The sequence below is a fragment of the Acipenser ruthenus genome, chromosome 51, assembly GCF_902713425.1.
Source record: "Acipenser ruthenus chromosome 51, fAciRut3.2 maternal haplotype, whole genome shotgun sequence".
NCBI lineage: Eukaryota > Metazoa > Chordata > Actinopteri > Acipenseriformes > Acipenseridae > Acipenser > Acipenser ruthenus.
The window spans coordinates 1,209,633-1,227,969 of NC_081239.1; the positions used below are offsets into that span (position 1 = coordinate 1,209,633).

Here is an 18,337-nt window from a genome sequence, read left to right on the forward strand (position 1 = left end):
GACCATTTTGAATATACAGATGTATTAAGTTGCTGAGGCGTTCTGATACCAGTGTGCGTCATCTTCTGCACAGAAATCCAGTTTATTTTAATTAATCTATTGATGACGCATGGTGGCATAGACTGCACAAGATCTCTCCAGGGGTCCTTCCAGTTCTACATTGTTTAATTGGTACAGAGAGGTAGGTAGAGTACGATAGCTTAGAAGTGCAAAGAGGTAACACATCTACACAGAGGCTTCAATCAGGGGTGAGGGCATTAAAGACAGGGGTGTCGACCTCATTTAAAAGGCATCTGCCAGAATTTAAATTGGATGGCAGATTAAATTGTTTTCTACCTTTTTTGCACTTCTGGGCCACCGTAGCAGAGAATCGTGAACATTTAACTTTATCCCAAACATGCTCAATTGGATTGAGATCTGGGGATTGCAATTGGCTTGAGATCCAGGGATTGTGGTGGCCATGGCAGATTCCTCTCACATGGTCACATCATCAACCTACTTTGCATCTCAAATTCAGAGCGATGCCACATCCAATCGGGTAGACAGGTCCTAGTATCCAGGCGGTGTACGTAGTCAAGTTTGTTGAAATCCAGGCTCACAACTAAACCTTAAAAAAAAATTAATTAGAAACCCCGACTAACAGCCTGGCTAGACAGGAAGAACAAAACCAGACGACAGCTATTGTTTGTTCTAAACACTGCGCATTATTCAGTGATGATTTAAAGTCTATCCACCTTGGAGTTGGGCCATTGCTAAAGCGCTGAAACAAGAGACACGTACAGTACAGAACACACACAGACAATGGAGCTGTCCAGTGCTGAAATGGGACATAATTACAAACAGCGCAACTGCAATGGAGCTGTCAGTAGGGACATCACAGAAACCAGGACCAGAGGAAATAAGTGCAAGGAACCTCTGATGGGTTCCTCTCATAACTCTCTAGGGTGTTAATTGTTTTATAAGGAATATTAAATGTTATGTAGCATTGACGGTTGTTGTATTGCTATTTTTACATTTCCCTTACTATTTCGTTGTCTTTGTCATCATTCTGTGGTTCTGGATCCTGTTACACCTATATGGAGCCACCATCTCTCTAAATCTGCCTTTACTTGGCTTTGAGCTTGTCTGGAGAATCGTAATTGCCGGAACTCAACCGCCTTCCTCATTCCAATCAAATCATGTGACAGTGGGACTTTTCCACTCTGTCACCTGCTCTGTGCTCTATAGGCTTGCAGAGTTGAAAAGCCGTACCACGTAATTTGAATGGAATGAGGCAGGCTGTTAGGATTCTCCAAACAAGCCAGCCATTGAAGGAAGAGGGTAATGAATCAAGTAGCAGAATGATAGCAAACACCATACACAGAATGTAAACAATTAAAATGTCATTTAAATCTGCTTATCTTTTGAGATAATGGAGTACACAGGGCAAGCAATTTAAGTGTCCCTTCAGATGTCAGTACTTGTTGAGTTTTGTTCCCAATTTAAGACGAGGGATTTAACCGCTTGGAAAATTGACTTCTCTCTGGTAATGACTTTCTTTTTTTTCTCCTTCGAACATCTTTAACCATGTTTTATTACATCAGGATGAATTTGAGATTTCTGCTCAATTGAATCCATCAAAATGTGAAAAATGGCTCACAGTATCAGCCTAGACAAACACAGATATAAATAAATAAATATATTATTTTTCCTTGATTGCTTGTTAGATCTCAGTTATATTATGTTTTGATAGACACATACACACACACACACACACACACACACACACACACACACACACACACAAACATGAACAGGGCTAATTATATAGACACACACACACATGCAGAGGAAAATGTCACGCGTGATGTAAACAGTGACCCAAATTAACATGAGCCGCTGATTCACACATTGTTCTGTGATTCACAGAATACTCGTATGCAACAGTTTGTTTTGGGATCCTTTAAGACCCAACTTGCCAAAGTTCTGAGATCAACCAGCTACTAGGAACCTAGTGAGCACTGATGGGCTGAATGGCCTCCTCTCGTTTATAAATGTTATCATTTATTTATTTATACAGGAGATTTACCCATTGATACTGAAGCCTTATTTACAAGGGGTTCCTGGAAAACGATACAAAAAAGAAAATTGCAGTGCATAAAAGACCATTCCAATTGTACAAACACCACAATAAAAACATGCGCAGGTCAAACTTAATCAGCAGCACACAGAGATCAAACAATAGAGTAAGTAAGACAGGTATCTATTTGTAAGTGTGGACTGAGGGAGAAGCATTGGCAGGAGGTTCTAAGCAGTTCCCCCAAATATGATCTTTAAAACCAGAGGAGGACAGATGATATCAAATTCCGTCTTCATACTGTGATGGAAACAGCGCCACGTCTTCGGGAGTTGCCATGCAAAAGATATTTCTCCCGTACGTGTTCAAACCATTTAGAGCTCTTATTAACAAGGTAATGCTGCCACTAATCCCCAAGTTGCGTGGGCAGTAAGGTTGCCCATCCTTGCCATTTTCCTGGCGTTCGTGGGAATTAGTGAATCGACCCCTGTTGACAGTGCTATGGCGGGTTATGTTATGTCATGGCAGTAAAAGCAGAAAATGTGCCACGTACAATAGAGATAAGCAGGACATTACAGTCATACACAACAAGGGCTGAAGGCTAGGGCCATATTATTGCACTGCTACTCACAAATCCTGCTGGGACATACCATTATAAGCAAAGCTTTTTGAAATAAGCCTCTGATATGAATGTTTGTTTTTTTTTTATTTCTCTTTCCCCTTATGGTTTGAGAGTTGTGTAGAAATATCACCACCAGCAATTTATTAGATTAGGAAGGCTAGCTGTCTGCATGCACGCTTTTAAAGGTTACGGCTATGCACCAAAATAGTATATTAAGAAAATGTATCTCCTGTGACACATTGCTTTAAAGATATAGGTTACCATATGGTTTGCATCTCCATCTGTAAGAGATCTTGTCGTTTATAACTTCCAGTGTAATGCACATTTAGGTCACAGGGTGACATCATGCAATGTGAAAGAGTGTGTAGCTTTCCATTGCTTTCCTTTGCCCTCTAAATATTACCTGTATGTGATGGTTACAGTAATTATAAATGCTGCTCCAATATTGTTGAAATCTGCTTTACGCTTGGCTTGATAAACCCCTTTTAAAAAAAAGTTTAGTATTGTATTTTCGCACTGTATTTTTGCAGTTATCCCATGCTTTCCCCTGGTTATATTATGCACTTACCATAATTTACCCTGGTTTTTCATATGCTTTACTATACCACTCTACTTTACAATAGCCTGTGCTTTACCATGCTTTCACTATCCTATTACACCATGCTATGCTTTTATAATTGGGAAACTATTATAAGGAACCAAACAGACTTCCTCATTAAAATCATGTGACGATATGGCTTTTGACCTCTACAAACCCCTCCCACTGTGCATATTGTAAAAATAGAGTAGGCGGGGCTTGCATGTTTAGTAAGCATGAGCAATAATGTGCCAAGCAGAAACAAACACAGTTTAAGACAGGGATCACACACAGTAGCATGTTAAACAAATAAGGAATGGAACGAGAGATGCAGAGGATACACCACGAACATGCATGGAGTCCTGGAATTATTATATGAATGAGGAGAGACGCATCTCCTGGGCTCCGTTGTCTATGAGTGAAACCACCACAGTGCTCCATGTACATTCATGAATTATTCTGTTTGTATAACAAGTATAAAACAGAATATTTAAACCCAAATTAAAAGTGATCATGAATAGAGCGTGTTGCCTCATTAGGTATGCATGAATTCCCGAATATTCAGAATAGAAGGGTTATTCAATTCTAGAGCTCTCAACGTCTGTGTAATAGCCATTAATATACATCCCCTGATAAGATTAGTGGCTGCTAATCATTGGGGAATGCTGTATCCCTTCAATACAATTTAAACAGCTTTAGTCCAGAGTTGGACCCATTCCAGGTTTTACTACCAGCTTGATTAGCCACAGGGTATAGGTAACAAGCTCAGGTGTGTCGTCTTAAACTCTTCATAAAACCAAGAATGGATCAAACCGCTATGCAAGTCTGGTTTCCATTCCTGTAGTCACGTTGAATCAATGCCTGTGGTGGCCCTGCACACGATTGACAGAGATTATGGCAGGAGGTTGCAACACTAAATCGGAATTAATTATTTTGAACTTTTCAAAGAACCCAAACCCACACTCTGCATTCCAGGCTTCAACACAGCAGTTGTTTAGAATGCTGTGGGTGTGAGAATTAATAACACTGCAGTGTTTCTGTAGCTCTCCACCAGGGAATCCAAGAGACTGCTCAAGTTTAAAGGGGGCACATCTTTTCCTGCCTACCTTACAGTTGCTTTAGCGCAATTAGGAAAATGTTCTGTGCTGGTGGAGCAGAGAAAGGGAGGCTGTTATACTCTCTGAACAGCCTCTCGCTGTGCTGGTGGAGCAGAGAAAGAGAAAGGGAGGCTCTTATACTCTCTGAACAGCCTCTCGCTGTGCTGGTGGAGCGGAGAAAGATAAAGGGAGGCTCTTATACTCTCTGAACAGCCTCTCTCTGTGCTGGTGGAGCGATGAAAGATAAAGGGAGGCTCTTATACTCTCTGAACAGCCTCCCTCTGTGCTGGTGGAGCGGAGAAAGATAAAGGGAGGCTCTTATACTCTCTGAACAGCCTCCCTCTGTGCTGGTGGAGCAGAGAAAGAGAAAGGGAGGCTCTTATACTCTCTGAACAGCCTCTCGCTGTGCTGGTGGAGCGGAGAAAGATAAAGGGAGGCTCTTATACTCTCTGAACAGCCTCTCGCTGTGCTGGTGGAGCGATGAAAGATAAAGGGAGGCTCTTATACTCTCTGAACAGCCTCTCGCTGTGCTGGTGGAGCAGAGAAAGAGAAAGGGAGGCTCTTATACTCTCTGAACAGCCTCTCGCTGTGCTGGTGGAGCAGAGAAAGAGAAAGGGAGGCTCTTACACTCCCTGAACAGCATTCCGTAGTGTTGCATTGAAGGAAACTATATATCACAGTTTTGATATGCATGGAAACAAATAAGAAAGTTCAATTCTGCAAATACACCGGATGGTGAAACAACTTCCATAGTAAATATTTCATTTTCATCATTTGTCGGCAAAATTCCCATCCGATAGCCTCTCGTCCTTTTAAAATAAAACCCTTTTTTTTAATGATTTCTTTTTTTTAGTGCACAGAGTAAGAACAATCCAGTGTGCCTTCCAAACAAAAATGGACTCAATTTCCCAAGATGGGTTAAAGTAAAGGAAAGACTGAACAGAGAGAGTTGATTAGATACTTGAGCTGGATTCTTGAGCTGTGCTTCTTTTTTCCAGCAGAGAGGAGATGGGTTGTAAAGAGCCTGATAAGAGGGCTTTGACGCGCCAGTAATTGTCTAGCTGCCTTTGATTGCCGTGAAGTGTTTTCCAGAAAGGCCCATTGCTTGACACATCCTTGATTGATTGGGCCAGAATTGCCTTTCAAAGTCCCCATTCTTAACAGCACCCCGTCTCTGTGTCCATTATGTCTCGAAATTGGGGGACAAATTTTAAAACGCGAGAGATATGTAGCTACACGCGTTCTAGATTCATGTATTCTGTAATATCTGGGCTGGAAATATGACTGATATTTTTATATAACAGTTTTACTGATTCCAGGTTTTACTACAAGCTTGATTAGCAGTAAAGTGTCTTAGTAAAACCAGGAATGGAGCAAACCCAAACAAATTAATTGTCTCATTTTACCTGTTAAACCTTGATTGGAATGGCCCTCCAGGACCATGATTGATTGGACACCCCAGTCTATATAAAAACGTTTCACGATAAGGTTCGCTCGGATTCTTTCTTCGTCGGTTTTCACAGTTTGGGGATTAAGTTCAATGAAATTTTTTTTTTTGGATCAGGTTTTGAATGTGGCAGGCAGATATTACAAACTTGGCTTCTATTTCATTCAGTTCTGTCCCTGGCTGTATGTTAAAAATGAAGTGAAATCTTAAAGCTACACTAAGCTCAACTGCAGCAGAACTCCAAAGTGTTAAGTGAGTGGATCTTATCAAAAAAAGATAACATACGTTTCTTGTTTACCTTGCCTATGTGGGCATCATCCTTATTTCTGTGTGGGTTGGGGTTCAATGTCTTATAATTACAACATTGATTATGTTATTCTCATTATCAATGGTTATCAATCAGGTATAATTAAGACTTGAATAACTCATAATTGAAACAGTTATTTGATTCCGAAGCACAAACGCACATGTAATAAACCTCCGTTCCATTTCGTTATGTAAGGCGGTCTCTGCATCAAACAGCAGATTTAAGATAATGGCCAAGTTACCTTTTTCTACTGGGAGGTGACGGTATAGGACTCCTTCAGGGGGGGAGAGCTGGAGATGTTTGGAATCACAATGCAGGGTTGTCTATATAACTACCCTTCTATTTATACTGAAAATGAGATGGGACCCTTCACTGTTCCTCTTGTATCTGTTCTTAGGACATTGGCCATTGAACAATTTCCATCACCATCACCTTATGATATATAGCACAGGTTTACTATAGGTCAGAACATGTATATTCTCTTACCATCACTTGATATAAGACATCTGTCAAAACCATGTCTTTGACGTTATCTTTCGTACCCTCAGTCATTTCCACTTGACATTTTTGCTTTCTATACATGGTTCACTGAGCACTAATTCAAACTCCTAATGACTCTCCACTCAGAGCTATACAACTCTAATTCAACATCACATGGCTCCCACTCAGAGCTATACAACTCTCTCGCTCCAGTTGGTGGTCCACTTGGTGTACATGATTCTCTACAGATGCTTGGCTGATATTGTGTGTTGTCATATGTCTTGTTTGTTCAGTACTGCTTTATGAAGTCTGATCTGCTCAGATCTCATGGTCAGGCCTCATTCTTCCACATCTCAATAAAGCCGATCTTGTTCACATTTCCATATTACTGCATGTTTACAATCCGATGGGACATGCCACTTAGACTGTGCTCCCGGGGATGCTTTCTTTTTGTTCACAAAAAAATGTGGTTGACTTTATCTTTTTTGTGTACAATGTTATATTAAATATCTTCAAAGAAATAGGACAAGGCTGCACATTCAAGATTGTCCCTGAGTGCTGTACCGAATTAAAATGAAAGCGAGCAGCTACCCCAGATAATTGATGACTCACAAATGCCTTGTCAAAACTGAGTCGTGATCACAGGGTAAAATTAGGCTCTGGAAAGGGGGACGGAGATGGGAGGGGTACGGGGGGAGGGGGTATGATGGGGGGGGGGGTATTTTGGAATGGCTTTCATTTCTGTTGACTCACATGAAAGGGATTCAGCTCCTTAAGTTAAGTAAATTGGTCATTTTTAGCAACAGCTTTAGTCCATGTGATTAGGGCAAACGCAGTGTTTAATTTGTAAAGAAAGAGGTGCCAGGGGGAAAGCAATGACAATAATACCGTCCCTAAGAACCGCACATTCAAAATCATAACACGTTTATTTGAAAGAGTGTTGTACTTACTAGTGTTAGATGTTTACAATCTCGTATTCTAAATCATATACAAAGTAGTAGTTTGTGCAGAAAAATTGATTAAAGGCAACCGTAGGACAAATAATACATTTTAAAAAACATCTGTATATATGTTTTGTTAAAAAAAAAACTCCAGAAGGACGACATTGATTAAAAAAAAAAAATACGTACCCCAACACGAACATTGGTTTGACTCACGGTCTGCACTATCATCAGCGATGTGTATGCAACGAAAGCCGCTGGTAAATTACAAAAACGATTAATTAAACTTCAGCTAGGTTGTCTTAATATGTTTTTTATTCTCTGTTAATTAAATTATATTCATTGAAAAAGGCAAGAGAGAACCAGATTGTTATTATTTTTTTATTGTTTTGGTTTAATATAATATAGCAGGCTAATGTTCCTATTGAAGTAGGATACAATATTCATTAAAAAGTTGTCATTGTTCTTTGTTGAAATTACTGTTCAGCTTTCATATTTTGTTGTGTACTACTCATTTAATCAAAGTAGTGTAAGAAGTTGCTTGTATCGTTCATGATCATGAGGAGGCTGTGTGGTCCAGTAGTTAAAGAAAAGGGCTTGTAACCAGAAGGTCTCCGGTTCAAATCCCGGCTCATCCACTGACTCGTTGTGTGACCCTGAGCAAGTCACTTGACCTCCTTGTGCTCCGTCTTTTGGGTGAGACGTAATTGTAAGTGACTCTGCAGCTGATGCATAGTTCACACACCCGAGTCTCTGTAAGTCGCCTTGGATAAAGGCATCTGCTAAATAAACAAATAATAATAATAATAATAATGATCAGATCAAGTAAGCTTATTTGTGTATAAAAAATGGCAGTATAGTTGCAGCCAGTGTCATCTTATTTAAAGGCACTCAAACTGAAATTGTAAAGTAATTTAAAGTAGGCTACAGACGTGGCTGTCTCTCTGTAGCGCACGCAAGAACTTGCAGACGATACAACTGTGCTGACAATTTAAAAATAAAGCATTTTATGAGATGCACTTCGGCAAGCCCTGGCACAAATTAAGCACTGGGAAAATGCATATATATTGTCATGCCAATTAAAATTTAGCAGCCTTTTAAGCAGGTTTATTCTGTGATTTTAAAGAAGTGCTAACCATTTAGTATCCTCTCTCTCTCCTCCTCTCTATCCCTCTATCTTTCTCTCCCTCCTCTCACAATCACTCTCTTCGTCTCCCACCCTTCTCCCTTCTCTCTCTCTCCTCTACTCCCCCTCCTCCTTTCTCCTTTTCGGTGAAGCATTTGCAAGCTCTTCCCATGAAAGTGCGATTTCTCTTTAGCTGTCAGAGTGAATATTCTTCCTTATTTCTGAGAAATCGCTTTTAAAAAAAAATAAGTGGCGGGGAGAATTACATTTTTATGGCAGCCTGTCTGCACGCTCTCCCTAACTTTTTGTGATGTTTCAAATTTTTTGAAGTATTTGTTTCTGAATATTTATGACAGCACTGCTTTTTCCATTCAGCTGAAGAAGGACATGCTGATATAAAAATGTGTTATCAATTATTCACATTTTTGTGTACATTACCTTTTTACTTTTAGATGTTTTGTTATACAGGCAGTTAAACTTTTTCAAATGTGTATATCTATATATATATATGTATACTGCTGTGCAAAATTCTTAGACATGTTGCATTTTTGTACTCTGATGCATTATGAGCATCAACAATTTACTCAAAGCCTCCACTAGTGTTTTCTACAACCTTGACTTGCATAAAGAAGGAAACACATTGAGTGAAATAGCTCGCATCACTTGATTTTCAAGGTGTGGTATCCGAAGCATAATCAACAACCACAGAGAAACATCATCTGCAAGGACTGGAAGACCCAAAAAGCTGTCTAACAAGGACGAGCGATACTTGAAGATAATATCCTGAAGGAATAGAAAGAAGACAAGCGTTGAATTGACAACAGAACTGGCAGAAGGCACAGGTGTCGCTGTCCATCAAATCAGCAGTACGAAGACCACTCTTGAAATCAGGACTTGAAGGATGTGTTGCAGTAAGAATACCGCTGTTAAGAAAGGGGGACAAGACTAAAATATGCACAAGAACACAGAAATTGGACTATGGAACAATGGTCAAAGGTGCTTCATACTGTTGATGGATGGACAACAACAACTGTGCCTTCTGTCAGTTCTGTTAATTCAACGCTCTTCTTCTTTCTATTCCTTAAGGATATTATCTTCAAGTGTCGCTCATCCTTGTTAGACAGCTTTTTGGGTCCTCCAGTCCTGGGTTTGTCAATTACAGATGATGTTTCTCTGTACTTGTTGATTATGCTTTGGCTACCACACCTTGAAAATCTAGCGATGGGAGCTATTTCACTCAATGTTTTTCCTTCTTTATGCAAGTCAAGGTTGTTATAATACCAGAAAACACTACTGGAGGCTTTGAGTAAATTGTTGACGCTCATAATGCATCAGAGTAGAAAAATACAACATGTCTAAGACTTTTGCACAGCAGTGTATACTGTGTTGTGACATCAACTGGACATCATTGTCTGACTTTAAAAGTGTAAAAATAATTTTAAAAAACAGTTTCTGATCTTCTATTAGCAAAACAATATCTCCCAGGTATTGTTTTACCATTTCTGTGTTTACAATAAATAATAAAGTATCAAAGCCCTTATCAAAGTTAGTGAAAACTTAGCAAAGTGCAGTGGAAGCGCGGTAAAGCATAGTCAAGCATTGTAAAGCCCAGCGAGGTATGGTAAAGCACATTTAAAAACGTGGCAAACTATTGTAAACTATGGTAAATGCATAGTACAACATATAGAGGAAAGCATGGTGGAAAACTATTGCTGAGCAGATTTAACTGTGATGAACTTCTATATGGGATCGCAAAGTGTTTGTCAGAATTACAGTGTGTAGAGATGTCATCCCGTGCATACAAAATATTTCCCCATTCTTTAAACAAAGCACCTTTTTTGTGTTTAATAATAACTTCCAGTTTTTTTGTGATTGATAATAAGTTAATAGGTCATGTACAATATAGGTTCTCTTATCAAAAAATGCATAATTGTACACAGTTTTAGCAGCCATCCTCTCTTACACAATAAGAGACATATTAGGAATGGGAGTGAGGTTGACCTACAGCACAGGAAGCTGTCCCACAATCCCACAAGTCGATTTTTTTCTGCATCGTTCCTTCTTCATACAGATTTTTAAAGTGAGGCACTTTTATGTGAGCAGATTAAAAAGTAAAGGGTTTATTATTATTATTATTATTCAGTGGTGGATTTCATTTTGCTGTACTAAATCTCTGCCTTGTACTGTAACCGTTCCGGTTGGTTTTAAGTCCTTGCGATTTCTTTCTCTTCTGTGACGGGTCTCCTTCCCGTGGCTCACAGCTTTGGCTGTCACATTTAGTTTTCATTCTGGCTTCTGACAATGTCGGCTCTTCTCCTGTTCTACTTTTTTTTAAACATTGCACTCTGCATTCTATTAAGTCGAGAGAAGCCTGAACTAAACAATTCTGTACGGTATGCCTGTCTGAAACTTTCTAAAAATATCTAGCTTTCTCCTTGACATTTAAAGAGCGGATTCATGATATTTCCAATCATTCTGAGTGATTCTGGATTCTGTTGCTCCTCCAATATTGAGATAATATAATTTCTCTTTAAATCTGTCTGTACCTGGCGTTGAGCTGCTTTGAGCTTGTCTGAAGAATACTAAAGTGCCAGGCGCTGAACAGACATCCTTATTGCATTCAAATGAATTAATAATTATCCTTTTAATCTCAGCCCCACCTACTCTCTCTGTCTATATATTTAAAGAGTAGGTGGGGCTAGTTCAACTGTCACATTGTCACAGGATTTGAATGAGTAAGGCTCTTCAGTGCTGGCAGTTAGGATTCTCCAAGCAAGCTCAAAGCACCTCAAAGCCAGCTAAAGGCAAATTTAGAGAAAAATGATAAATCGACATTGGAGAAACAGGATTTCGTATTGCGAGCTCCATTTAAGAAATTCAAATGAAATTTGAAGCAACTTACTATGCAGGTCTTGATGGATCCTTTTTCTCCTCGCATATAGAGCTGTTTGTTGAATGATCTGTGTGTGTGTGTGTATATATGTGTGTGTCTATAACCTGTTTCCTCTCTCTCTCTCTCTCTCTCTCTCTCTCCCTCTCTCTCTCTCTCTCTCTCTCTCTCTCTCTCTCTCGCTCTCTCGCTCTCTCTCTCTCTCACGTCTCAGCCGGTACCACCTACATTTTCGGGAGAGGAGGTGCCCTCATTACCTACACCTGGCCTCCTAATGACCGGCCCAGCACGCGAGCAGACCGCCTGGCTGTGGGGTTCAGCACGCAACTCAAAGATGCCATCCTGGTTCGGGTGGAGAGTGCATCTGGACTGGGAGACTACCTGCAGCTTCACATAGTAAGAGAACCGGGGGACCTGAGTGGCAGTATCACACATAACTAGGCTGGTTTGGAGAAAGGGTATGAGACGCAAGCTTTTTGAAACATCATGAAACCTGCTGATTGTGCAACGGATTGTTGTGGCTACCAACGGCTGCCAGTGTTCAACGTATTCGTCCACCAGCAGCTTGAAGCTTCCAAGCTGAGGAAAATCAAATGAATACGGGTGTCAATCATAACTTCCTATTGTTAAAATCTCCACGATGTGTTGTATAGCTGGTCAGAAACGAAACTGAAAGTGTCCAAACATGTTGTCGGATTGTCAGGATGTTCCAATGAAAGAACCCCAGTCAGATACTCTAAATGCTGATTGTATTACAGTATTTTGTCAGCCCCTGTCAACGTTGAAAAGGGATAAGCCTACACATAAGGCGGAACACAACTTGTGCAGTGCTGTGCCTCTCTAGCATTACGAATCACTCAGTTGGTGGAGTGTTGCAGCACAATGAACAGGTTGTGTGGTGTTTCCAGGCAGTCCTGTTAATTGTGCAAATTATTTCATGTGATAACTTGCGATGTATCTGTTGCTATCATACTGAAGTGCATAGTGGAGACAATTTATGGGACTATTCTGATCCGTTATGCAAAAATACATCAATAAATCTATCATCTTTAGGAAGTCCCAATGGAATGAACTGTTAAACCTGGCTTTACATTATATATTGAACATATCTCCAGCATGGTATTAATCATTTCTGATAGATATTTTTACATGTCTCCCGCAGTCATTGATTCAGGACTGTGTTCTTAAGGGTTAAATAAGTGTTAATGAGACCATGCTCAGCTTGTGTCTCTGTGTAGTGTCATTCTCTATTAATTAAGCTCTAGCCTGGATAATAATTAATTTCTGCACGTCGACTGCAACGGAAATCACCTGTGTTTTCCTTGGCAACTATTTCAGAAATGCAACACAAAAAACTTGATAAATTCAATGACAAATGTTTCAACTAGAAGTCTTTCACAGTCTTTGAGTTTATTAAGTATCTATTGCTATTTTAAAAACGTAGCACTATTGAGAGTGTTATGAGTGTGTACTGTACTTTGCACATTGTCAGTATTATAATATTGTTAAACATCGGCTGGTACAAAACTGGTATATATAGCTAGAGCTTCAAAATGATAACCAATGGGTTAGAATCCATTTGCATACCTCTGACCACATCAGGGATAGAAATAAGCCCCCCATTGCACAGCAGTTTGATCCACTCCTGGATTACAATAAGTGTAATAAGACACACCTGAGCTTGTTACGTTACTGCCTAGGTATCCATCATGGGGTGCAAAATACAACAACAAAATTAGAATTTTAAATTGGTTTTGCGTCACCACAAAGTGCAGTATAATACATACACAAAATCTCCCTTCCTCACCCCCTGAGAGAAAGGGTGCTCCCCCCAGTCCAGTCCAGGGCAGGCTTGAGGCATGGAGACTGAACTGCTCCCTCCCTCACCCACTAAGAGAAAGGGTGCTCCCTCCAGTCCAGTCCAGGGCAGGCTTGAGGCATGGAGACTGAACTGCTCCCTCCCTCACCCACTAAGAGAAAGGGTGCTCCCTCCAGTCCAGTCCAGGGCAGGCTTGAGGCATGGAGACTGAACTGCTCCCTCCCTCACCCACTAAGAGAAAGGGTGCTCCCTCCAGTCCAGTCCATTCAAGTTGTTGTTGCTGAAGCTGACACCCTGGGATCCTTCAAGAAGCTGCTTGATGAGGTTCTGGGATCAATAAGCTACTAACAACCAAACGAGCAAAATGGGCCGAATGGCCTCCTCTTGTTGTAAACTTTCTTATGTTCTTATGTAAGTTGCAAATCATTTTAAATTAACTAGTGTTTTCTTTTTCTTTTATTGATTCGAAAATGTCATTTTAATAATTTAGGGCAGATTAATGCCCCTCCCCCCCATTTCCTTATGCATGAGTTTGTAGAAGGTGGGGTGGAGAGGGATTATTTAAAGATGGCTTCATCTCTGACAGTGTCTCTTAAGGAAGCTGTACAGTATAGTCATTCTGTACACGTAGGCAGTGCAGATTCACAGGATATAACCGCTGTTTAATGCATCTCCTCTTTCATTTTCAAACAAGAATGAAACCAAACTTTTCTACCAAACAAGCAAAATGCGCTGTGTTGATTTCCAGTGGTTAATCCTCATTTTACATTTCAGCTATCAAATATAAAAAATTCCTTTCTGAAATAATAGAACTGAGCTAGTATGTGCAGGGCTTGAATTATTTATAACTGCGTAAATTATTTATGGGTTATTTTTTTTCCCTTCACAAAACTCATTCATCAGTATTAGTTGCAGGATAGAGTAAAGTAGACCCACTCCCTTACCCTGAATATAAAATCTAATACGATACAACATAATATGTTTATCCACCCATGATCTTAGCTATAATACGGTATAATGTAATGTAATACAATATTATGATGCATAAGTAATTTAGCATACATTTAAAATGACTTCAAATGTCATTTTCACCTTCTGCTTACTGTTGTGTGGTGTTTGCAGTCATTCTGAGTAGTTCTGGGTTCTCCAATATCATCCATTTTTCTCAAAATCCACCTTTTTTTGAGCTTGCCTGGAGAATCCTAAATCCCAGTACAGACTTCATTCCATTCGAATCACGTGACAATGAGACTTTTCAACTCTAGAGAGTGGGTGGAGCTGTCATTTTTATATTGTATTCAGAGCTTGTTTTGTCCAGTACCAAAATGCCAGCGCTCCACTTGGTTAGATAAACCATGTGTGGATATTTATAACCATGATTACTAACTTGGGGAAATTAAATGATCTCTGTTATAATAAGGGCAGCAGTGTGGAGTAGTTAGGGCAGCAGTATGGAGTAGTGGTTAGGGCTCTGGACTCTTGACCGGAGGGTCATGGGTTCAATCCCCGGTCAAGGACACTGCTGTTGTACCCTTGAGCAAGGTACTTTACCTAGATTGCTCCAGTAAAAAAACCAACTGTATAAATGGGGAATTGTATGTAAAAATAATGTGATATCTTGTAACAATTGTAAGTCGCCCTGGATAAGGGAGTCTGTTAAGAAATAAATAATAATAAGACCAATTTAAGATATTATAAATTACAGAAACTGCCATTAATCATAAAAGAAAGCATTGTTTTGTTTATTTATTTGTATTTAAACTACCCCATGTGCTCTATGCACAGGATGATATCTCTACACAGGATAAGAGGTGCTGCAATTTGATAAATCTGTTTGGTTGTCTTCTCAAGAGTGATTTCGGATATTCTTAATCATAATTTTCTTAAGACAGACAGAGACACACAAAGACACGGACAGACAGACAGACAGACAGACAGGCGTATGTTCACTACTATACATAGAATATGGTATAGTGTCATTAAGTGGGGCTATTGGCCACTTTGACCTTGAGTGGGTGAAAAATCTGCTTTTATTTCACACAGCACTCTTTAGTATATATTTTTATAATATAAAGTCATACAGGAATAATAAAATCGTATAACTAATTTTAATGTGGCGTAATTTCCATCTGATAGAAATGATCTGATACAAAAGTTCAGATGGCTGCATCCCATCAATGTCAGGGTCTATACTGTATGTATTATAAATACATTTCCCATGGCTGTATCACATCGATATCAGGGTCAACTACTATATATTATAAATACATTTCAGGTGGCTGTATCACATCAATATCAGGCTTCAATTACTTTATATTATAAATACATTTCATATAGCTGTATCACATATCAGGGTTTCCTACTGTATATATTGTAAATACATTTCAGCTGTATCACATCAATCTCAGATCTACAATCTATACTGTATGAATGAGAACGTTGCATTGACTCCCATTATAACTTAATCGCATTTTGCACTTTTGTTAACGGGTTACAGCAGCTGAAACTATCTTTGCTTTGCTTGTGCACCAAAAAAAAAGATATAGTCTTCACTTACAGCAATGTGAGGTCATACACACAAAATGCAGGGTTGCAGATAGATGGATTTCTGCAGGCTAACTCACACCAGGGTCTGTGCCTGCCTGCCTGCCTGCCTGCCTGCCTGCCTGTCTGCCTGGGATAGATCCAGCCGTCTTAAAGATGCTATCGTTGATGTGTTTATGCGGCAGTGCGTGTATAAAAGCATTTCCTTTGGGACTGGCAGAGTTTCACAATACCTTACTGCGGCAAATGCTATACGGTACAATGAAAACCAGCAGCCATAGATATTAACAGCTGTCGGGAGCAAGGGTCGTTCTGTCAGTCACACAGGCAGAATGTGGCTTAGCGGTTCAAGCCCATATTGGGTGGTAGAGGGTCTGGGTACCAGTTATAAGTTAATTGACCATTTCACTTAAGAATTAATGCATCTTTTAAAGACAGGCAGCAGTGTGTGGTAGTGGTTAGGGCTCTGGACTCTTGACCGGAGGGTCGTGGGTTCAATCCCCAGTGGGGGACACTGCTGCTGTACCCTTGAGCAAGGTATTTTACCTAGATTGCTCCAGTAAAAACCCAACTGTATAAATGAGTAATTGTATGTAAAAATAATGTGATATCTTGTAACAATTGTAAGTTGCCCTGGATAACGGCGTCTGCTAAGGATTAAATAATATAATATATAAGGGTTTACCACAGTAAATTTGCTTGGTAATTTTGCAGTTTTGTACTTGATAATATATCACAGTTAATCAGACAAAGAGTATCAGATCTTGCTATCTGATTGGCAAAATGAAATACGATGCTAGCAAATGAATAAAGGTGTGTTGCACTGCATAGCACCAGCCAAAACGTTTGCCCGCTTGACATACTCTTGCATCCTTTGATTGAAGTACATACTGTTTGGGTAATCCAGCATTTAACTGTGAATGTAGCTGGAAGGGTGGAAATAAATAAAATCCAATATTGATCAATTCATATAAGAAAAAATGCAAAGTGAGGAGGAGGAGGAGGAGGAGGAGAGGGGGGCTGTTTTATATTCATCTTTGCACCCCCACCCCCACCTCATCCCTTTTCTAGCCCTAGGGAGAAACAGCGGTCTGACATTACAAAGGAATGTGCCTGCTGTTAAACACATGAAAAGGTTAGCTTGCAAAAGCCACGTCCCTGCGCTCCCAATTGAAGCTGCCTGATTCAGAGAGCCATATTATTGTGCAGGATAATAATTGATGGCTCAGAGTTAGTCCAACATAAACAGGGCAGCTTTTCACATCGTCGTTAGGGATCCCTATTTAAAATTACAGATAAAATTTAAAGGAGTGGGCGTTTAAAATACAACAACAAAATTAGAATTTTAAATTGCTGTTGCTTCACCACAAAGTGCTGTATAATACATACACAAAATCTCCCTTCCTCACCCCCTGAGAGAAAGGGTGCTCCCTCCAGTCCAGTCCAGGGCAGGCTTGAGGCATGGAGACTGAACTGCTCCCTCCCTCACCCACTAAAAGAAAGGGTGCTCCCTCCAGTCCAGTCCAGGGCAGGCTTGAGGCACGGAGACTGAACTGCTCCCTCCCTCACCCACTAAGAGAAAGGGTGCTCCCTCCAGTCCACTCCAGGGCAGGCTTGAGGCATAGAGACTGAACTGCTCCCTCCCTCACCCACTAAGAGAAAGGGTGCTCCCTCTAGTCCAGTCCAGGGCAGGCTTGAGGCACGGAGACTGAACTGCTCCCTCCCCCTCTAAGAGCAAGGGTGGTAAATCTATAGCTTTCCAAAGCACCAAATCACAGCATAGCGATAGACAGAGTGAGAGAGATAAGTATCACATTTTCTCGCTACAGACAAAAGCCCAACACTATCAAAGTAGTTCCCAAGGCACAGCAAAGGCTATTGATTCTGATCCAATCATTTTAGCATCTCTTGCTTGTCCTAAAGCTTACTTAGTGGATTAGCGGATTAACTTGCTCCAAGCTCCTTGGAGGGAGCGTATTTGCAATGACTCCAGACGAATCTAGAATTGCACAGCTCTGTGTTACGATATGCCAGTAAATGATGTCAATGGCTCCAGATTCCTTCTGGAAATATTGTATCCCAATGTTGTATCATTCTAATGAATATACAGAATAAAAATCTATAGCAACTGGTATAAATGATATGCCCAAGAACAATGACGAATTAGAGGGGGCTTGATTGAAGTCTTCATAAAGTTCACAACCCTAGCCAATTATTCAAGCAACCAGGACCAGGGGACACAGCTGGAAATTAAGTAGAGATTTAGGACAGAGGGAAGGAGACACTTTTTTTAAAGCTTACAGTGACAGCGAGGAATTATATTGCAAAACTGAGTATGATTAATGACACTGCAGCTAATAAAGACAATAACAAAAGGAAGGAGAAAGTTTGCCCACAGGCGATGCGGGTTGATCTACAGCAGGTTTTTTTA

The 18,337-nt window shown here is 40.1% G+C and overlaps 1 protein-coding gene across 20 annotated transcripts in view; it reads left to right on the plus strand.

The window, feature by feature from the left end:
• LOC117398528 (neurexin-2-like) overlaps positions 1 to 18,337 on the plus strand; it is a 420,078-nt gene that overhangs the window by 328,563 nt on the left and 73,178 nt on the right. For all 20 annotated transcript variants that reach the window (XM_059015985.1, XM_059015996.1, XM_059015998.1 and 17 more), the window contains one exon: positions 11,758 to 11,939. In XM_059015985.1, the coding sequence (XP_058871968.1) occupies positions 11,758 to 11,939 (182 nt within the window). The remainder of the gene's footprint in view (positions 1 to 11,757; positions 11,940 to 18,337) is intronic.